We start from the raw sequence: 23,371 nt of genomic DNA on the forward strand, positions 1-23,371 counted from the left end.
ATCTTAGAGCCGGACTGATGCTGCATCTACCTACGTAAGTATGATTTAAAAAAAAAAAAACTTCTCTTTGAATGATCGAGCCATGTATAAAGGGACACTTTCTTGTGTATAATCGGACTGTTCAGCTGCGCTGTGTGGCTCAGAAGCCCCGTATGTCCACCTAGACAGGTGGGGATGGGCAAGCACAGCTTGGCTGTTTAAAAAATATAGGCAAATCTTTCAGGTTGGAAACCAGGGAATGATCCAGTAGTAATATGGCAATCGTTACAGCCTCTTCCCCCATTTTGTTTTAACAAATTGAGCTTGCAATCACCACAAATGTTTTTTTTACCATTTCTATCATCACTTTTTTGAATCTGGTACATGCATACCTAAATCTGAAGATATCTGTGTCAGATGGTCTATTTTAAACTTTTAAAAGTAAATGCATTGCCTAGGCTCAGACAATTCAATTGTTACTTGGAATAGTATTAGGGTCGGTGTGGAAGGGTTTTGGGCTTGTGTTGTTGGCATTAGTTTGACATCTGTTTGAGACGCTTCTGCAGTCATTCATTGCATTGACATGTGTTGACCACCTTTTGACCTGCGTAGACTTGTATAAGAAGACAAAATCCACCTGAAGCGAACAAAAGCCTGTCAACTGGAATATGACATTATGGCCATGCTTCACCAACTAATACTCCCCTGTCCAATTTGAAAACCTCAGTGGTCAGCAAGGGCACCCTTACTGGATAATGGTCAATGGAATGGTATTAAATGGAGTCATGAATTTAGAAAAGTCAGACCCCAGAGTGAAATAAAATCAGCAAGGGGCGCGTAATCTTTTTTAGCTAACAAAGATAATAACATCTTATGGCTTCTGCTTTTAGAAGTTTATAATGGAATACAGGTTGGTTTAATGGTTTGCCCTATAGAGGCATTGGGGTTGATTTACTAAAACTGCAAAGTGCAAAATCTACTGTAGCTCTGCATGGTAGCCAGTCAGCTTCTAAGTTCAACTTGTTCAATTAATGTTTGACAAAAAAAACTTGGAAGCTGCACCCGATTTTACACTCTCCAATTTTAGTAAATAAACCCCATTGTGTCTGGTTGTCATCAGTTAGCATTCTTATGACACCAAACTCTACCACAATCCAAATCTTTTACAGCTGCTGTATAACAAATGAATTGAGCTTATCAAAATGGAAGTAGGGCTTAGCTATCAAAGGCTACAGGGCTCATATTAAAAGGAGGTAGGGCTTAACATCACACTTCTAAATTACCCCCATGTCTATCTTTCCAACCCTCCTCCTTTGTTTTCTCCAACACTACAGGTGCTTTTTGACATTGTACAGCATCCCTCACTAGCATCTTCATAAGAAGATGAAATGTTATTAACACTTGGAAAATGATTTGTTATTTATGACAAATCAGACTAAGGTAACTGGTGTTAATGTAAAAATAGCAGTTCTGATGTACAGCCCCTCAGAACCAAAATTCAGAAACAAAAATGTGGACATTGACGATGTTACGATGAGACAAGACTCCGCCAACAACATAGTTCATCTCCAGTTTCAGGGTAGCGTGGAAGGGGCCCACAATGGGTTTAATCTGACGAACCACACCTGGAAAAAGAGCAGCATTGGTTAGAATTAAGAAATTGTAAAAGATATAGCAGGGTTATTTAGAAAAACTAGTAACATAGTAAGGTTAAAAGGAATGACCACTAAGTTGAACCAAACTGCAGGTTTAAAGTGGAGGTTCACCCGAAAACTTAATTTTTAACATTAGATTGATGCTCATTTTGTCAAGGGGATTCGGGTAGTTTTCTTTTAAATCGAAGCAGTACTTACCGTTTTAGAGAGCGAGGTATGGGCTGCGGGACTGGGCATTCCTATTTGATTGACAGGCTTCCGACAGGCTTCCGACTGTCGCATACATTGCGTCATGATTTTCCGAAAGTAGCCGAACGTCGGTGCGCAGGCGCCGTATAGAGCCGCACCGACGTTCGGCTTCTTTCGGCGACTCGTGACGCGATGTATGCGACTGTCGGAAGCCTGTTGGAAGCCTGTCAATCAAATAGGAACGCCCAGTCCCGAAGACCATACCTAGAAGCGGCGGAGAAGATCGCTCTCTAAAATGGTAAGTACTGCTTCGATTTAAAAAAAACTACCCAAATCCCCTTGACAAAATGAGCATCAATCTAATGTTAAAAAAAAAATTTCGGGTGAACTCTCGCTTTAATACTGATAAAGAAGAAGAAAAGAATTCCCAAAGCCTTCCAGTCAGGTTGCAGCTATGAATTATCTGGTTGAGGATAGAATATGAAAGCTGTAAATGACCTACCATGCTCTCATCAAACATTAATAAATTACATACATGAAATGTTCCTTTTTCATATTCCTCCAGTGCCTGTTCATATGACCACTGGAGAGGTAGTCTCCACCAATGAGGACAATTTAGCCAGAGATTCTCTGTCCGAATGTCAGTCCCCTGGCAGAGATCACAGGACGAGTTCCTTGAAACCAGGCACTAGAGTTATGTAGAATTTCATTCTTTATTAACCATTATTTTGACTGTATGAAGGGTGGCTATTTAAAGTAGAACTAAAGGGAAAACATGTTTTTTTCATTTTGGACAGAGTAGAGTAGAGTATACACAGACATTGTTTTTTTCATTTAACCAACATATTGAACAAAAAAAAAACAGATCCCAGCATCTACACAAGTGATGTGGATGCAGAGATCTCCCCTGCTGCACTATTGTATTCTGACATCAGAATACACAGATCATTGGCTGGAAGCACTGATGGAATGCTGGTTTTCTAGTGAAGCACCCACCTAGCATAGGATGCTAGGCACATTTTGTCTTTGGCTCCTTCTGTAGACAAGGGAGCAGTGGTCATTTGCTTTGGTCTGTTCAGAGATTCACAGGATGGGTGTTTGATTGCTTTCCCCTGCCCCAATTCTCTCAGAGCATAGGGAGGTTCAAATGACCAACCTGAATATTTATCATGGCCTAACCAATCCCTGGAGCGTAGTGTCCAGACGGTGGCTGACAAGGTGATAATTAGCCTGAAGCCCTGGGGGAGATTGTTCTTTCCTTAGCAGAAATGGTTTCCAATGCCTCTGGGACTGCTGCCCCCTGAGGCAGACTGTGGACTGTGTTGCTGTTCTTTTATGTCTTGGCTGTGGCAAAGCTGGGGACCTGGAGTTATCGTCTGAGTAGCTGGCTGTGTGACTTCACCATAAGGGTTCTGGTCTGCAGAAGGATTGTTTTCTTTACTGGACCATGTCTGAGGAAGCTGGAAGGTGTGCAGCTGTCCTTGGGACTTGTGAGGACTGACCCTGAATTGTGATCCCTGAGTGTGCTTTTGAGAAGGAAGAGGATGTGCCAGAGGTAGCTGTGGACTGAGACAGCTCTCATGGGTCTCAGAATACTGGCCATTTCCCCATCTTCAGAAGAATACTGGAGAGGGAGCATAGAGAACAGTGTCCCCTGTTACTGTGCAGCATTTTGGAGTATCCCAGGCCCTAACCCCCCTCCTGATTAAAGCTCTGCATGCAATATATTTTAACAAGACAGCCCTTAGACTACGTTTTTGGAGCCGGAGTATATGGACTAGTTCTTGTTGTGATGGGCAGCCCCTGTACTATTAGGGAAGAACCAGCTATTACCAGCAGCCCCTACTGGGGTAGCACTACACCAGCATGACTTTTTGTCAGAAGCCTGTCAAATTTAGGTGCGTGTATTTCGAGAGTAAGGAAGATTTATAAACCCTGTCCGTTTCTTTTTACCATCTGCAACCCATTGGGGAGATTCCCTTCACTTCCTGCCCGTAGCCAAAATGGAAAATGAGAGGAAATCCCTTTTAAAGTGTGGAAATAATTAGTGTACTGTTATGGGGAAAATATGCAATGTCTTTCACCTTCACGCTCAAAAAAAAAAAAAAGTTTTGCCTACACGTATACTTCGAATAAATGTGCATTCATTTTTGTTTGTAGGTCATTTTTTCTTTCTTTCTTTCTTTCTTATTTTGGATAGAGTAGAGAATGGTTAGAACTGCTATCAGGTTTTTTTTCCCCCTGCCATGCGTATTTTGATGAGATTACCCATCACAACTGTAGCGCCTGGTTACTTCAAAGTACCGGTGCTATTTAAATTTAGAGGGAGATCAGAGTGTTAGTTAAACTCTGATCTGGTTAATGTGTTCAAATTTGGGTCTCTGTCTCAGCTTCGCTGTGCTGTGGGCTTATTATGTTGTTGCTGGGGTGTTCTTCCCACCCCAGGACAGTAGGTGGCAGCAGTGGAGTCAAGGTTTGGGTGCTCTTCCCAGCAGCCAATCAGGAGAGTTGAGCCTCGCTGTGCATGCTGGGGGGGTCTTTATGTGGCAGACGCCATTAGTTCGGGGTCTTCTTCTTCAAGTGCGGCATCCACCTTTAGGGTGTCTGCACCACGGCGCGCCAGTGTTATGGCCTACCGGGCCAGGGCTTGCGTGCCACGCGGAGTTCCTGGGTCCGGGACCATGTTGGTCCGGAACATTTGAGCTGTGGCAGGGAACCTCTGGGTTCCCAATCCTGAAGATCCCAAGCGGTATATCTGTTCGGTGGGGAGTCCATCTGAGGAGAGCCAATGAGAGGCAAACCACCGGGGATTGAGGTATCCGGACATTGGGAGGCTGGTCACCTGTCAGTCAGTACCTGAAAGCAACTTGAAGGAGATCCAGGCGTAATTCTACCATGGAGGTTTATCTCCGTAACCACAATCAGGAGGGCCTGTGGCAGAGGTTTCTCACTGAATCCATTCCAGGAGGGTCTGTGGCAGAGACTTCTCCCAAAAGGTTCCAGTTCATTCCAGGAGGGTCTGTGACAGAGACTTTTCCTTAACGGTTCGAGTGATACTCTGGCTGCCAGGTCAGTGAGAGAGGCCTGTCCAGGTACGCTATTCCCACTCAAGCAGGATTGGCGCAAGAAGTGTTACACGTGGGAGCAGGACTGTTTCCCCATTGCTACGCCTGAATTTGCTATTCTTCTTCTCCTTTCAACTCTACCTTCTTCACCACAAGTTTTATTGTTTTTACCCGGCTGGGTAATAAAGAGCAATGCAAAAGACACTTGTTGTGGACATTCCTTTACATTCCTTTACTACTGCTATATGCACCATACACCCCTAGGAATTCGGAGAGCCACAAGGTAAATGTGACACCCAAAACAAACCAGCAGCTCCTCCGGGGGTAGTGCTACACAACCTATCCCAGAGATACAACATGAAATTAAAGAAGCTCTCCATATAGAGAAGAAATCTCCTCCTAGTTGGCTAATACCGGGACAAGTTCTCCCTTGATTTGATGATCTCCTCTTATCCTGTTCCAGAGACAGCTTTAACATTTTTTGATTTTGCCCCACTGTGACAATAGTGCCAGGGTAAAAAGAGAGGGTGAATATCCCCAGTCTGCACACGGACAGCAATACTTGATATATTGATACCATTACATTTAATGTAAACCCAAAAATCTTTTTTGATTGTGTGGGAAGGGTTAGATTTTTTTTAAATTAGTTTTTAAAGGTGATCTATGACCCTGCTGTGAGGGTTTTGTGACATCCTTTGTATGAGGGTGTGAGAGGTTATCACCAGGACAGGCAGTGAGGTTATATTCCTCTAATCGGGACACAGACAGCAATAAATGCTTTCTAATTATTCCCTACTCTATCCAAAACAAAAAAATGGGCTCAAGTTTAAGAAGTGTGAGCAGATTTATAAACTGTGTAGTGTAGACCTCAATGCTGAAGTCCAAAAGAGGTAAACAGTCCACCAATGAATTATCCCTCATTGTACACCCATTTGGTCATAAAGGAGCATGCTGGAACTTGCAGTTACAAATAGCATGCAATGCATTTTAATTCTAGGAAATGTGCTTCTCCGACTTGCCTCACGCCCCCTTCCCCCCAATTATCTCCAATTACACTGTCCCGCCAACAGCCGTACAGCTTTGCAGAACACGGACTCCTCAATCACATTGGCGCATCCAGCCTGACTAATTCACAGTGTCAGACGCCTGTCCATATTTACACGCTGCTAATAACTCCTGGGTATTTTTCTTGTCTATGTGACACAGTTTAAAGAAAACCTCAATGATATTTTCGGTTTGCAATAAGTCGTGAGTTTATAGGCAGCAGATTCCGCATACAGAAGTTCGATTGAAATAACAAAACGAGAAAAGAAATAGCTTGATTCGAGTGAGGTTTGGGCCCAGTACAAGCATTATGATCAGAATGAGGGCTAGCACTGACCTCAGAAGGAGTATACTTATCTTTGGGGTTTGGCATGAGCAAAATGGCTTCAAAATGAGCCTGCTTTTGGCCCCTCGGCAAACCCAAAGTTCTTTAAACTGACAAAAAAGCCAGCTCTCTGGAATCACTCATTTTTAAACGGGCCTAACAACATTTGGCATTAATGCTTTCGGAATCAAACATCTGGCTGTGCTCTGCGGCCACTGTCTCTTTTGTAGCTTTCCAGGCATAGGATGATAAATGTACAAACAGCCATTTTGTCTGCAGGTTGCAATTAAATATATGAGAATTTAGAAAGAGATGGCATTATTATATTATGAATAGCTCTCCTGTGTCCCGATGTCACTCCTGGGGAATATTTTGGTATTTTATCATGAAGACCTCTTTGGCCATTAGTTATTTAACATGCTTCTTTTTTGGCTTCCGCGCCTACCTTGATAAAGTTTATGGTAAATCTTACACCCTAATGGAATGGGGGAAAGAAGGTAACGGGGAGGTTGCATAGAGGCATCACAAGTTTCTCTGCAAGTTAAGGTAAGTAGAGCTTACTCTTTCTCTATAGGTCCCATTTGGAAAACTGGTTTAAAGTGGTTGTAACGGCTCAAAGTTTTTTTACCCTCTTGCATTCTATACATGAGGGTAAAAAACCTTCTGTGTGAAGCAGTGCCCCAAGCCCCCTAATACTCACCTGAGCCCCATCTCAATCCAGCGATGTGCATGAGAGCAGCAGCTCTCTCGGGGCCCAGCCTCCTCAATGACTTAAAAAGCAGTCAATTACAGCCACTAATCCAATGAGTATAGAGCTGAGGTGGGGCTAAGCCACACTCTGAGTCTGAATGGACAGTCAGAGCAGTGGCTCAGAAGTGAGCCTGCTTGGGTGCCCCCATTGCAAGCTGCTTGCTGTATTTCCTAAAATCCTAACTCGGTTTGCGAATGTTGTCTCGCAAAACGAGCAGGATTCAGGCCAAAGCGTTGTGCAGTACCGTGTTTGGCCTGAGGTGGGGGGGGGGGCGGCAGGGCAGAACGGCGCCGCTCGAAAGCGTCCAGAAAGGCCTGAGGACAATTCGGCTGACCTTGGCAAACCTTGAAAAGGCTCATGAACGGAGTCTTTCCCAGGTTTGCCGAGGTCAGTCGAACTGTCCTTGGGCCTTTAGGCCGTTTTCGAGGCTCTCCAGCACCCCCCCCCTCTGGCCGCATACGTTATTGCATGCCATTGAAGTCAGAATTATTTTAGTTTCCATTGACTTCAATGGGGAAACTCGCTTTGATATGCAAGTACTTTGGATTACGAGCATTCTCCTGGAATGGATTATGCTCGTAATCCAAGGATCCACTGTGTTCAGCTTTAACCTCATATTATATTGTTTTGGTAAATCTAAAATTGTACGAGAAAATTGCATAATGTGTAGCCAACTTTACACCTGATCAGCTGGAAGGCATTTGCTGTGGGAAATACAACTTCTATTCCATGCAGCTAAATTGGTCTGCTATTGCACAGCAACATCTCTGGGCACCACCATAGCTAGCTGAAGACTATGGACCCCCATACTACAAGGACTCTTCTCATCATAGGACTCTACATGTAGAACCTGTATCAGAGTAAAACCCCCTTATAGAGTTATAACTGTTTGATTAAAGGGGAACTCTTACATAAATTGCATAGATTGTTTCTTCCTATTTCCTATGGCATCAGGGTTTAGAGGGAGCTGACTGATGAAAAGTCTTCTCTTACGCCTCTTGTTTCTGGGGTCTTGAATCTGTTTAAAGTTTGTTTATCACAACCATTTGACCTACTGCTATTATTATTTCACTGTGTATTCTTTTGATTTTGTTTACTGCAATATTATTCAAACTGGGTCATACCCGTGGTTTTTAATGTCTTGTTGGCTTAATTTTTGCAATAGTGTTAACATAAAAATCCTATTAATTATTTGTGTCTTTTCCATTTGTACCTTCTGCTTGAAGTATGTAGGAACCCAGAGTGGCAGAGGTGCCAGAGGGCTTGCAAGGTCAGGGCAATTACTAGGGAGAATCAACTTCCATCTGCCCCATTGTGGGTAGCGCTACATACACTTTTCTGATAATTTGGTTTCTTTTTTCACTTTGTTACTTTGCCCACTAAGCACAAAACCCACCACCCAGTGATTCTTAGCTCCCCACTGCTTTGTTCTTTCATTGAAGCCAGAAGTCTTAAAATGTTCCTCCTTGTCTGGTGAAATTGCAGGAGCCTGGGGATTGACTGTTACCGCCCATGCCCAAAGAATATTTTGGGGTGAAAAGATTTAGGCTAGATTTCAACCTAGTAAGCTATGGTTGATATTTTCAAAACCGAATGTGCTGGGTTTTCGGGTGCTTTGAAGATAATCTGTAGATGCAAGCAGGAATTTAGGGGCTGTCTGATGTTTGGACCTAAGGCCACTGTACAAGCTAAGGTTAGCCCTCATTTTTTCAATAAAAACATGTTAAAATGTATCTAAACCCATTAACAACCCATTAACAAAACAAAAAAAGTTGCAGCATACCAGTCCTTAGATGTGGTGGCTGCATTTACTTTTTTCCTTTATTTCCACCTGTTTGATCTTAAACACATTTCCTGTCCTAGGGTGACAACACTCACTAAGATTCGGTTCGAACAGCCGTGACTTAAGTGCGACTTTGCCAGGCGACTTCAGTGCGACTTGATGCGACTTTGAAGCCACTTCAGGGAATACCTGGGTAATCTTCCTGTAATGTCGGATCAAAATCATATTAATTAAGATGAGGATCCGACTTGGAGGCGACTTCAAATAAAGTCTATGGGCACAAGTCGGATAGAAGTCGCCTTGAAGTAGTACAGGAACCTTTTCTAAAGTCGGAGCGACTTCAGTAATGCTAATTAAAAAAATGGGATTTCACATGTCATGCGACTTGGGGTCTCACAAGTTGGATCCCAAGTCACAGCAGTGCGAACCGAGCCTTATGCCGTGTACACACGACCGTTATTCATGTCATGGAAAAAAACAAAGTTTTTCTCTAAGTGATTCCTCTCAAGCCTGCCTTGCATACACACGATCGTGAAAAAAAATGCTTGAGCAAAGCGCGGTGACGTACAACACGTACGACGGCACTATAAAGGGGAAATTCCATTTGAATGGCGCCACCCTTTGGGCTGCTTATGCTAATTTCCCATCTCATAACTTGCTTCTGAGCACAACGTGAAAAATGACGAGAAAAAATAGAGCAGATTCTAAATTTTTAACGGCCATTTTTCTCATCAAGAAAAATGCTCTGTAGCCTACACATGACCGTTTTTCACGACCAATTTAAAAAATTGCATTTTTCTCGTCATGAAAAACGGTCTTGTGTACGCGGCATGAGTGTACATTATTTATGGAGGAGCAGCATAGGAGTGTACTACAGAACACGTTTCCCTCTCTTCTTCTTCACAACATAGGAGGTGTTCTGTAATCCAAAGAGAGGACTCGGAACACAATAATTGATAACAGTCAGCAAAGGTAAAGAACACAGCAAGTCATCAGCTCATAAGATTTCTAGAAATAATAAACAGATATAACAAAACATGGAAAAAACTATGGAAAAAAAACAGACCAAAAGGAGGCATATAGGAGATGTTTGTTAGGGTTTACATTACCAAAAGAAAAATGAATGCATAGGGGGTTATTTACTAAAACTGCATGGTATAAAATCTGATGCAGCTCTGCTTGGAACAAATCAGCTTTCAGGTTTTATTGTCAAAGCGTAATAGAAAAACCTGAAGTGAGAAGCTGATTGGCTACCATGCACAGCTGCACCAGATTCTGAGTGCACCAGTTTTAGTAAATCTCCCCATAGACATATGCACCTTGCTAAGAGTAGCATATGTTGAAAACAATCAGACATAAATGGTTACTGCTCCTTTTCTACGGCTCCCTTTTGCTGCTCCCATCAAAAAGCTACAACCCCCAATTATTTACATCTTTGCTGGGTAAGGCACCTGCTGCTCATCTGAGACTTCCATAGCTCCATCATGGTTGTGGGCAAATTGTAAGTGTGGCAGAGGATGCTCAGAACCTACCCACGGCAGCAGTGGAGAACTAAAAAAATCAGGTACCGCTCAGCCCATAGTAGAAAACAACTTATGCCTTGTACACACGATCAGATTTTCCGTCGGGATAATTTCCGACTGATTTTTCAGACGGAATTCCGTTTAAGCTGTCTTGCATACACACTGTCACACCAAATTCCGACCGTCAAGAATGCGGTGACGTACAACACTACAACACTACGACAAGCCGAGAAAAATGAAGTTCAATGCTTCCGAGCATGCGTCAACTTGATTCTGAGCATGCATGTTTTTTTCTCCGTCTGAGTTCCCTACAGACGAATGTATTTCCGATTTCTCAGGTGGAAAAAAAGAGAAAAAGTCAGATGGGGTACACACATGAAAAAATTCCGTCTGACTTTTTCCATCGGAAATTCCGATCGTGTGTACAAGGCATAAGCATTTTTGATGGGAGCAGAATGAAGGAGTGGTGGACCTAAAGTCATTTCTGAGTAATGATATGTAGAGAAAATAAAACTGGATGACTTGATGCCACCATTCAGCATGAATGATGGTATTGACACTGACCTGTATTGCTCCTTAATAGGCTGCTGTCAACACTTGGCTGTACTTAAAAGGGAAACATTCTGTATTTGCTGAGAAGAAAGACTTCCGTGTAGCCAAAACATTAACTCTATCTGGTGGAAACCATTAGGTCAATTGAAGTTTGTACTAAAGACAGCAGCCCCTCTGTGTGGGCCAGTCAGACGTAATGACAGTTTGCATGGAAGAATGGCTTGGAGCAAAGGTCAGGGAGCTTAGAATAACATTTTTACTTCTTGTAGCATGCATCCAGAAAGATTAAATAAAAAAACACAATATTCTAGTTTACAAAATACGTTTTTTTTTTACTTCATCTCCCTGCCTCTAGATTGGACAGTAAAGGAACAGCATAACACTGACTTCAGCCCTATGTCTTCCCCTTTCCCCATTGCAATGTTAAAAATCCTGATTGAGAGACCTTGATAACCCTCCTACTCTCAGTCTACATCTTAGGCCCTGTACACACGATCGGACAAAACCGATGAAAACGGACTGAAGTTCAGTTTCATCGGTCCAAACCGATCGTGTGTGGGCCCCATCGGTCAGTTATCCTTCGGTCCAAAAATGTAGAACTTGCTTTAAAATGCAACCGATGGACGCCTAACCGATGGGTCAAAACCGATGGTTAGTACGCAAAAGCATCGGTTCCAAACCCGCGCATGCTCAGAATCAAGTCGACGCATGCTTGGAAGCATTGAACTTAATTTTTCTCTGCACGTCGTTGTGTTTTACGTCACCGCGTTGGACTCAATCGGTTTTTGAACTGATGGTGTGTAGGCACATCAGACCATCAGTCTGCTTCATTGGTTAACCGATGAAAACGGACCTTCGGACTGGTCTCATCGGATGGACCGACCGTGTGTACGCGGCCTCAGTGTGAAAGGAAACTAATGTATAGATTGATTTTTGGTACCTCTACTAGCAAAATTTAAAAATGCTTGCTCTTGTATGTGCAATCCTGGCATCTTAGTGTCAGATCCAGAGAGAATTGGATACGCGCAGCGTATCAGAGATACGCTACACCGCCGTACCTTAACTGGCGGAATTTTGAATCCTCAACGATTTCGCGCCGTAAGTTACGGCGGCGTAGTGTATTTCTGGCGGCGGAATTCAAATCAGCGATCAGGGGGCGGGTTTCATTTAAATGAAGCGCGTTCCCGCGCCGAATGAACTGCGCATGCGTCGTCCAGAAATTTCCCGCCGTGCTTTGCGCGAAATGACGTCGCAACGACGTCATTTTTTGAACTTAGACATGAGTTACGTCCATCCCTATTCACGGACGACTTACGCAAAAAAAAAATTCAAATTTCAACGCGGGAACGACGCCCATACTTTCTATACGCCGGATAATACCAGCTTTAACTATACGCCGGAAAAAGCTGACTACAGACGACGTTAGAAAATGCGACGGCCGCGCGTACGTTTGTGGATCGTCGTAAATCTCTAATTTGCATACCCGACGCGGAAAACGACACAAACTCCACCCAGCGGGCGCCGAAGTATTGCACCAACGATCCGAAGGCGTACGAAGCCATACGCCTGTCGGATCGAACCCATAAGCCGTCGTATCTTGGTTTGAGGATTCAAACTAAAGATACGACGCGGGAAATTTGAAAGTACGCCGGCGTATCAGTAGATACGCCGGCGTACTCGCTTTGTGGATCTGGCCTTTAGTGTCAAGGAGGCATAGTTACAGCATCCACCCCTGCTGTCTGCAACCTAAGTCTATGGCAGGGTGATACTCTGCGGCTGGGGAGGGCTGAACATTGTACCAAGTGGCAGTCACATTTAGGACCTTATGTGTTCAGGGATGAATGCCCAGAACACAGAATACCGTCCCCGGCAATTATCCTGAAATGCATAGGGACCTAAATGCAAGTGCCACTCACCATTCACATTGGCACTGTTACACTTGTGTTTATATGCATTTAGAGGACATTGCGAATTAGGCCTATGGATGCTTCTGTTTGTTGTACTGTAGTCTTCATTTCCTCCTTAATCAGTTTCTCCTCTTTGCACTAGTTTGGCTTTACTGCAGGGGTCCTATAGAGCCACCCTTTCATCCACACTCCTGGGATCCGACCCCACAGTGATATGATGGCACTGCCTGCACTGCTATGCACAGGCAGCCTAAGAAGACTCAGACAAAACATACCCTCTGCTCCTAATCCAGGGGAAGTGATGGACAAACCGCATCCAAGGCTCTGCTTTGGGACCACTGTCAATCACCTCCATTGGAGAAGGAGCAGAGAGAGTGTTTTGGCAGCCTGTGCTTGTGGGCATAGGCAGTGTTCCCACGCTGGACAAGTAGCATTTGCAGTAAAGCAAAGGATGATGGACATATTATCCTGATATATGAAATTGGCGATGTTATGAGTGCTGCTTTCCCACCTGGAAGTTCAGTAAAGCGGCACTCAGGAGCCTGAAGGATGCAGCCTAAAGCAGAACTTAAATGTATCTGAGCTCCACAAACCGAAAACACAATTTAAAGTGATTGTAACGGGATTCTTTTAAAATAACAAACTCAGTATACCTGCCTTCTCTGTGCAATGGTTCTGCAAAGAGCAGCCTCGATCTTCCACTTCTCATGTTCCCCCTGGCGCTCCTGGCTCCTCCCCCTGCTGAGTTGCCCCCATAGCAAGCTGCTTGCTATGGGGGCATCCATGCAGACTTGATGCATTGACACAAACAGCCCTGCCCCCCCCCCCTCTTTCTTCACTTGTTGTGATTGACAGCAGCAGGAGCCAATTCTGCCTCCATATCCAGCATGTATTAAGGTGAAAAACAACTTCAACCTTTAGAACAGCTTTAACTAATTTTTAGGCTGGGTTCACACCATGGGCGTCCACTCCATAGGGCAAGGGGGGTCAATTGCAGAGCGGACAGGACCTGTCATCTGCCTGCTCAATGGGGATCAGTGGAGAGATACCCCGCTGAGCAGGCGGATTCTGCTCGGGCAGATTCCGCCCTGTGTGAAAGGGATATGGCTACTGGGGAAGGGTGTAAGCAGGTTCTTAAGTTAGTTGTAGAGAGTTAGATGATTCTTTAGGATGCTCAGCAGAGAAGGGGTTAGGCTTGGCTCAGCATTGTCCTGGGCATTTCTGGGCTCAGCCCTCCCCCTGTGTTGTCAATAAATATGGCAAAGGCTCTGCTCAGGCACTTTCTGCCGTGGCCTGGATGGGAAGTGCAACCAGAGACGAAAGCAAAATGTAAAACACAGTGCCCTGTGGAGCCCCCTAAAGTACACCTAGAGAGTACATCTAGGACTCTGCCAGGTCACCGACTTTAAGGACTCTTACCTTGGGAATGTATGCACTTGCCAGCCTGTCATTACAGAGTTAGGAAGAGACATTGTAGAATGTTAATTACTGTATGTTTCTGGACTGTATTGCCAAGATGTTCAGTAAAATCCTATTAACTGTTTTATGCCTGGTCTGAACTTACTCAAAGGGGTGCGTGAAGGTACATAGGCCGGGATTCACATACATTGGCGCATATTTATGCCGGCGTAGCGTATCTTTTTTAGGCTACGCCGGCGTATCGCAGAGCAGCAAGCACTGGATTCACAAAGCACTCGCCCCCACTCGGTGTAAAAGATACGCTGGGTTTCCTCGGTGTAAGCCAGCGTAGGAGGTAGTGGGCGTGAGCCATGCTAATGAGGCATGACCCCATGCAAATGATGGGCCAAGCATCATAGAAGTATTTAAAACGAACGGCGCATGCGCCGTCCCGTGGACGTATCCCAGTGCACATGCTCAGAATCACGTTGAAACTACTCCCTAAGATACGACGGATCACTGCCTACGATGTGAATGTAACCTAAGCCCAGCCCTATTCACGTACTACTACGTAAACGACGTAAAATACGACGGCTGTTCCCTGGTCCATACCTTTGCATTAGCTGCGCCTCATAGATGGGGAATAACTTTACGTCGGACGTAAGCCTTACGCAAACCGCGTATATTATGTGCCGGGCGCAAATACGTTCGTAAATCGACGTATCTCCCTCATTTGCATATTTGCAATGAGGCGGCCAGCGAAAATATGCGCCCACGATACGCCGGTGTAGGAAAGTTACGTCGGTTGGATAAAGCCTATTTTCAGGCGTATCTAGTTCTGTGGGCATGGCGCATAGATACGACGGCGCACATTTACACTTACGTGGCATATCTCGAGATAGGTCGGCGTAAGTGCTTTGTGAATCCGGGCCATAGTGTATATAAAAGAACAGGGTGAAGGCTAAGAAATGGAAGGCCATCACAAGGAGTTAACTCATCGTAGTTGGGAAGAAGGAGTGTTTGCTACGGGTAACCATGAACTTGTAAGAATGTAATAGCAGCCAGACAGTGTGAAGGTGGTCAAGGCATGGGTGATAGTTCCTCTGGTAGGGAGGGGGTCGATGCTCTGACTCCCTCCATAAGAGGTCAGTGCCCTGAAATCATTCAGGATCTAACCCAGCTCAGTAGAGTCCCCCTCTAAATGCTACATTCTGAAGGACAAGGTGAGCATCGCTAAGGGACAGAGCTTTTCACAGGAGAAATCTTACACAGCTGCACAAGGTGTACAATTCACTTCTAAACCGGGGTTCTCCCCTAATGTTGAGTTCACATGAATTCGACCCAGCCTGGTCTTGGGCATTAGTGAGCGTGTACATCAGAAAGGTACCCCACGTGCTGGTCGAGTAGGCCCTGCCTCACATCCAATGTTATGCAAAGAGGTAACCCTCCAAGGGGTGTCTACAAAAGGGACAAAAGAAAAGTTTGAGTTTGGATGGTAAGTGTCCTGTAGTGCACCTCAGCCTCAGAGATACACTTACCATTGAAACTGAAACTTCTTTGATGGCCTTTTTGTAAACACCTGCTTAGAGTTCTTTTATTAACCATGCTTTCCCCGGCCCCTGTTTACTGATCGCATACCAGATATGCACATAAATCGTTACCTACCGACAATCTTTCCATCCATCCAGCGTTTTTGAATGTCAAAAGAATCTCTCAGATTGCCCTCTGTTATAGCAAACTGAATGTCTGGCTTAGGTCCTACTGAATATGCTGGAGTTATAGCTCGAAGGAAGATGATATCTGCAGGAACATAAGATTATTGATCAGCTATTTTCACCACATACAAAGCATCAATGTCATCACAACCAAATAAAAAGGTGACATAAATGTCATCAAAAAGAGCCTTTCCATTCCCTGATCATGCAAAGTAGTACTTTTGTAATCCTTTCCATCAGATGTTTCATGTCTTCTTTCTCCAAAATGTACAGCCCAAGAAGAAAAAAAAACATGCTACTACTCATTAGGCTTTCTGTCAGAATTTAGAAGCTAAAGCCCTGTACACATGATCGAACACAAAATCACATCGGAATTCAGACGGAATTCAATCGGAGTAAAAGAGAACATGTTCTCTATCTAAACTCCGATGGTATTCAATCGGAATTTCCGATGGGGCATACACACGGTCAGAATTTTCGATGAAAAGTCTGACTTTTTCCATCGGAAATTCAGATCATGTGTACGGGGCATAGCACCTCATCTCAATCTCTAATCACTCCTCCAGCCTGCTCACATATGTTGACCACCCTGCTGAGAGCAATGACACATAACCGTCACAGGAAGCTTTGTGATTGATGGCTTGGTTTTGCCATTAGTGTGTTGCACAACAGGCAAGATGATTGGTGGTCCCACTGGGGAAATAACTGGGCCTTGGGGGGGATCAGACTGGAGTTTTTTGTTCACCGATCATGCGTTACTGAGTTGTTTATAGGTGTAACAGTACACATTTGGCAGTAAACTGGGGAAATAGATAGGGTTTTCTTTAAAACTGATATCCATTTAGCAATAAAGGATCAGTATGTTGTGGCCCTTCCCTGCATAGTAAGGGCATGCTTATTTAGGCTAAAGGGAAAGTATTCACCTCTGCCGGGTTAGCCCCCCCATATAAAAAATGTTGACTTTTTTTATGCAGTTTGTTAGATCTTTGTTAGATCAGGTTAGATCAATCATTGTTTGCGTTAGATCACACACAGAAGAAGCAATATTAACAGTTATTTGCTGGGGGGGCTAACCCGATATTCGTTAGATCCGGTAAGATCAAGTGGTTTTAACGTTAGAGCTCACATAATTAGAGACTTATTAAGTGATTAATGAGGGGGGGCTGGCCCCCCCTTATACATTTTTTGGGCCAAAAATCATTCAGGCTAATAGATATTCATTAGATCCGGTAAGATCAACTGGTTTTAACGTTAGATCTCACATAATTAGAGACTTATTAAGTGATTAATGAGGGGGGGGGCAGCCTAGATATCTATTAGCCTGAATGATTTTTGGCCAGAAAATTTGATATGGGGGGGGGGCTGATGACGGGTTAGCCCCCCCAGCAAATAACTGTTAATATTGTTTCTTCTGTGTGTGATCTAACACAAACAATGATTGATCTAACCTGATCTAACAAAGATCTAACAAACTGCATAAAAAAAGTCAACATTTTTTATATGGGGGGGGCTTACCCGGCATAGGTAAAGTATTCCTCATTCCCACAGGCCTATTTCCTTATGTACAACTCATCACACAAACCCGATACTTTTTATTGTCACCCCTCCAACTTCATCACAAGGTGGGACCGCAGATTGGGAGCAAAAAAGCGACTGCTGCTAGGTAATGTGGGAACACCATGCGACAGTACACTGCCAGAGTGTAGGGGAGAGCCGTCTGCTGGGGAGCAGAAAATCTGTAAGTAAAACAGTTTTTCCTGTCCCCCAGACAGAAACAAGAAATGAAAGTGATATTAAACACACAGGGCTAGATTCAGCAAGAATTTACGCCTGCGTATCTATAGATACGCCGTGTAAATTCAAAGCTGCGCTGGAGTATCTTCTTTCTGTATTCAGAAAGCAAGATACGCCAAAATTAGGCTAAGATCCGACTGGCGTAAGTCTCTTACGCCGGGGTATCTTAGGGTGCATATTTACGCTGGCCGCTAGGTGGCGTTTCCATAGTTTTCGGCGTAGAATATGCAAATGACCTAGATACGCGGATTCACAAACGTACGTGCGCCTGGCGGAATTTTTTTATGTCGTTTGCGTAAGGCTTTTTCCGGCGTAAGGTTGCTCCTGCTGATATGAGGTGTACGCAATGTTAAGTATGGACGTCGTTCCCGCGTCGAATTTTGACATTTTTACGTCGTTTGCGTAAGTCGTTCGCGAATAGGGCTGTACATAAGTTACGTTCACGTCTAAAGCACTGACGATTTGCGGCGGAATTTCGAGCATGCGCACTGGGATTCTTTTACGAACGGCACATGCGTCGTTCGTAAAAAACTTAAAATACGTGGGGTCACCATTAATTTAGATAAAACACGCCCACATCATCCCCATTTGAATTAGGCGGGCTTACGCCGGCCCACATACGTTACGCCGCCGCAAGTTCTTTATGAATAAGGAACTTGCGCCCTAATTTACGGCGGCGTAACGTATCGGAGATACGTTACGCCCGCACAAGATTACGCAGGGCTACCTGAATCTAACCCACACTGTTTAATTTACATTACAGCATAGCTTCCAATTGTCCCTGATTTTGAGGGACTGGCCCAGATTTGGAACAAAGTTCCTCTGCCCCACCTTCCTCCTCATATTTGGTCTGATCTATATATAGTTGTATATAAAATGCACTTTTTATCTTTCAAAAGTGTTTCCCAGTGCAAAATCTTTTATCAAATGTTTAAATTGCTGCATTTGTAAATTTTAAAAGCCAATATAAAGGAACAGTAGTGGTAAAAAAAAGCACTTGTGGGTTTTTACTAACCAATTGTTTTGTATAATTATCCATTAAGGGGGGCGTGGAAGGGATGGGTATCCTATGCTTACATACTTTTCCTAATAAGTGTCCCAAAAAGTTGGGAGGTATGATACAGCTGTCACATGACCCAGCTCTTTCCCAGCCTGTCTGCAGGGAAACATAAGCAGGAGGAGCTTCTAGTCCTCTGCTGCTGGTCACATGTTCAAAATAAAAAAAAACATATTTTGGAATACAGAGTAAAAATAATTAATTAATATCAATAAACTGTTTTAAATTGTCATACAAATTTACAGTGGCTTGAAAAAGCATTCACACCCCTTGAATTTGTCTCCATTTTGTCATGTTACAACCTAAAACGTAAATGGATTTCATTGGGATTTTATGTGATAGACCAACACAAAGTGGCACATAATTGTGAAGTGAAAGTAAAATAATAAATGGTTTTCAAATAAATATCTGAAAAGTATGGTGTGCATTTGTATTCTGCCCCCTCTACTTTGATACCCCTAACTAAAATCTAGTTGAACCAATGGCTTCACCTAATTAGTAAATCCACCTGTGTGCAATTTAATTTCAGTATAAATACAACTGTTCTGTGAAGCCCTCAGAGGTTTGTTAGAGAACCTTAGTGAACAAACCGCATCATGAAGACCAAGGAACACACCAGACAGGTCAGGGATAGTTGTGGAGAAGTTTAAAGCAGGGTTAGTTTATAAAAAAAAATCCCAAGCTTTGAACATCTCACAAAGCACTGTTCAATCCATCAACCGAAAAAAAAAAGAGTATGGCACAACTGCAATCTTACCAAGACTTCGCCGTTCACCTAAACTGACAGGCTGGGCAAGGAAAGCATTGATTAGAGAAGCAGCCAAGAGGTAGCTCTGGAGGAGCTGCAGAGATCCACAGCTCAGGTGGGAGAATCTGTCCACAGGACAATTATTAGTCGTGCACTCCACAAATCTGGACTTTATGGAAGAGTGGCAAGAAGAAAGTCATTGTTATAAGAAAGACATAAGTAATCCCGTTTGCATTTTACGAGAAGCCATGTGAGGGACACAGCAAACATGTAGAAGAAGGTGCTCTGGTCAGATGAGACCAAAATTAAACTTTTTGGCCTAAAAGCAAAACGCTGCGTGGCGGAAAAGGATTGCTTGACACATCAAACAGAGTTTTTTTTAATACTAGAAACATTGCTTTAAGGCTCGAAAATCGACCAATCCGATACTGATTTGTACTCGGGACCAATGAATATCTAGGCTTGAGATTCAACCAATCTGGTTGTAAGGCAATTTTACACCAATAGCATCCTAAGGATTTTGAAGCCGGGGGGGGGGGGGGGGGGGAATAGAGGAGGCCAGGACAGCATAAAGGTCAGAGAGAAAGCTCTCAGAGCTCTCTCTTTCCCTGGACACGATGATTTGACAGCATGGTGACGTAATATCTATCTCTCTCTCTCTCCCCCCTCTCCCCCTCTCTCTCTCCCCCCTCTTTACTTTGCTTCTATTTTAAGATTAATCTCACTTCTCTGTTGCTTTCCTGCTAGATTCCTTTAACTATAACTTGTCATTACTTACTGATGTATCCATTTTAGCCATCTTACTGTTTGTATAATTGTGTGCCTTGGATATCATCTTGGTTTTAAAGGTGGTATCGGTTATGTTATGGTTGTAAATATTGGATTAATACCAGTTTCTTCTCTGTATCAATAAATGTAATAATTTTTCTCTTTTTCGCAGCGCTATTCTTTGTTTTTAATTTTTATATAGACAAAAAGGTCTTTATAGCTTATTTTAATTATTTACGTGCGATATTAATATTTCTATGACAGTTTTTTAAGTAAGCAGTGTAAATACCTGAATTTGATTTGTTATACAGTGCCCGATGAATTAATAGTATATACCAGGGTTTCTCAACTCCAGTCCTCGAGGCGCCCCAACAGGTCATGTTTTCAGGCTTTCCATTTTTTTGCAGAGGTGATTTGATCAGTTTCACTGCCTTAGTAATTACCACAGCCAATTCATGTCAGGGAAATCCTGAAAACATGACCTGTTGGGGCGCCTTGAGGACTGGAGTTGAGAAACACTGGTATATACAACTGGCTCAATCTCACCAAAATGTAGGTGTTGCCTGGAGTTTAGCTGTAGGATTATGAAAACCCATGTTACATAATAGACATGACTAAGCTTCACACCTGGTATTACTGAATCTAAATAATTGTTTCTGGGAAAATCTTTCTAAAATTGAAAGTGTTACGAAACCCAGCACCTGCATTCACTATTTCTGGTCTCCCACAGTACACAGAACATGGAAATGCAATTATTTTAGTAAATATAAACTGCAAAATATCTTTTCTCATCAGCAGTATATGGCAGTCTCGTGACTTCTATCAGTGTCTAGTTAAAGCTTGTCAGAGGAGTTTTCATCCTACTCTAGTCTGTCCCATCAGGCTGGAGAACCCCTGACCCTTTGTCTTGACGGTGCCGATTGGCCCTGTGCTGATCACATGCATCCTCCCAAGAATAAAAAGAAAACTGTCTAGCAATACACACCAAACTGAGCATGTGCGGAGTGACTCAAAAGGCTCTGTTCTATTAGGAGATGGATTGGGAACAGTGGAAGAAGGGAAGGATCAGAGAAGACAGGATCAAACAGCCTTTTTACACAACGGGGAGGATTAACTCCTTAGGTTCCACAGTGAGTATAACAAGAATGCTTTACTGCATATACAGACTGATTTTACTGATTTTACTGTTGTGGGTTTAGTAACACTTTACTACAACAAGGATGGTTTATGAAAACTGGAGTCAAAGTTATGTCTTTAATAACCACTGAGGTTTTACCTTTCAAAAAAAAACAGATCATCTGATAACTAAAGGTAACCCCACTCCACATTTTCTCTGGTGTCATTTATCATTCTAAATAGCCCTTAAAGAAATGTACCTTCTGCTCTTCTCACTAAGCTTACCTTGAGGTTGGTTGAATTCGCGGAAGGTGGGCAGAGAGACGACCGTGTTGGATATTGTGTGTACCAGATCCATAATGCAGCTCATGTCATTCGGCCAACAGGATTTGATGCAGCGGCTTGTATCTGATCTTTCATATCTGCTTGTGGAACAAAAAGCAAGACTGGTTGAAGTATGATATAAAAAAAAAACAGTCATTGTAAAACACATATCATGTCGTTGTAGCGCTCTTCCCTGAAGGGGCAGCTGGAAATACACAGCCATGCCCCCCCACCTCCCCTGCAGCACCCCCACCCGCACCTCCCCTGCAGCACCTTTGACATAAATTACCCCCTATTTTGTAGAAGCTATAACTTTTGCGCAAACCAATCAATATACAGTTATTGCATTTTTTTTACCAATATATCGGCCTAAGCTGACTTTTTGGGATATTTATTATAGCAGAAAGTAAAACATATGGGGCCAGATCCACGAAGCAGTTACGCTGGCGTATCTATTGATACGGCGCGTAACTGCTAGGTTGCGCCGGCGTATCTTTGTTTTGTATCCACAAAAGAAGATACGCCTGAAGCTGGGCTAGATCCGACTGGCGTACGTCTTAGTACGCCGTCGGATCTAAGGTGCATATTTACGCTGGCCGCTAGGTGGCGCTTCCGTAGATTTCCGCATCGAGTATGCAAATTAGCTAGATACGCGAATCCACAAACGTACATCCGGCCGGCGCGTTTTTTTATGTCGTTTACGTAAGGCTTTTTTCGGCGTAACGTTAATCCTGCTATATGAGGCGTAGCCAATGTTAAGTATGGACGTCGGGCCAGCGTCGAATTTTCCGTTGTGTACGTCGTTTGCGTAAAATGTTCGCGAATAGGGCTTTGCGTAGAATGACGTTCACGTCGAAAGCATTGGCTTGTTGCGGGTTAATTTGGAGCATGCGCACTGGGATACCCCCACGGACGGCGCATGCGCCGTTCAGAAAAAACGTAATTTACGTCGGGTCAAGTAAAATTAACATAAAACACGCCCACATCTTTATCATTTGAATTCCGCGCCCTTACGCCTGCAGATTTACACTACGCCGCCGTAACTTTAGAGGCAAGTGCTTTGTGAATACAGCACTTGCCTCTCAAAGTTGAGGCGGCGTAGCGTTACTACGATACGCTACGCCGGACTAAAATTACGAATTACGATCTGGCCCATTGTGTTTTTTTTTTCAAAATTTACACTCTATTTTTGTTTATAGCGCAAGAAATTAAAACCTCAGAGGCGATCAAATACCACCAAAAGAAAGCTCTTTTTGTGGGGTAAAAAGAACATCAATTTTGTTTGGGTACAGCATTGCATGACTGCGCAATTGTCAGTTAAAGCGACACATTGCCGTATCCATTACACATTGCAGTAGGTTACAAATATTGTGGCATCTGTTTGAAAGGTCATTGGCAGTAATGATTCCTAAATATGATCTTCCTTCGAAAGGTAATTTATAGCCTGAATACATACAGTGCCTTGAAAAAGTATTCATACCCCTTGAAATTCTCCACATTTTCTCATGTTACAACCAAAAATGTAAATGTATTTTATTGGGATTTTATGTGATAGACCAACACAAAGTGGCACATAGTTGTGAAGTGGAAGGAAAATGATAAATGGTTTTCAATTTTTTTATAAATAAATGTGTGAAAAGTGTGGCGTGCTTTTGTATTCAGCCCCCGGAGTCAATAA

The 23,371-nt window shown here is 43.4% G+C and overlaps 1 protein-coding gene across 1 annotated transcript in view; it reads right to left on the reverse strand.

The window, feature by feature from the left end:
* Window positions 1-1,008: 1,008 nt before the first annotated feature.
* The window catches only part of FBLN1 (fibulin 1), a 113,534-nt gene continuing 91,171 nt past the window's right edge, over window positions 1,009-23,371 (reverse strand). Inside the window, exons 15-17 of the mRNA XM_040345791.1 lie at window positions 21,655-21,791; window positions 15,837-15,971; window positions 1,009-1,604 (exon numbers count right to left, since the gene is read on the reverse strand). Of these exons, the coding sequence (XP_040201725.1) occupies window positions 1,465-1,604; window positions 15,837-15,971; window positions 21,655-21,791 (412 nt within the window). The 3' untranslated portion in view covers window positions 1,009-1,464. The remainder of the gene's footprint in view (window positions 1,605-15,836; window positions 15,972-21,654; window positions 21,792-23,371) is intronic.

This window comes from Rana temporaria, chromosome 3 (assembly GCF_905171775.1).
Source record: "Rana temporaria chromosome 3, aRanTem1.1, whole genome shotgun sequence".
NCBI lineage: Eukaryota > Metazoa > Chordata > Amphibia > Anura > Ranidae > Rana > Rana temporaria.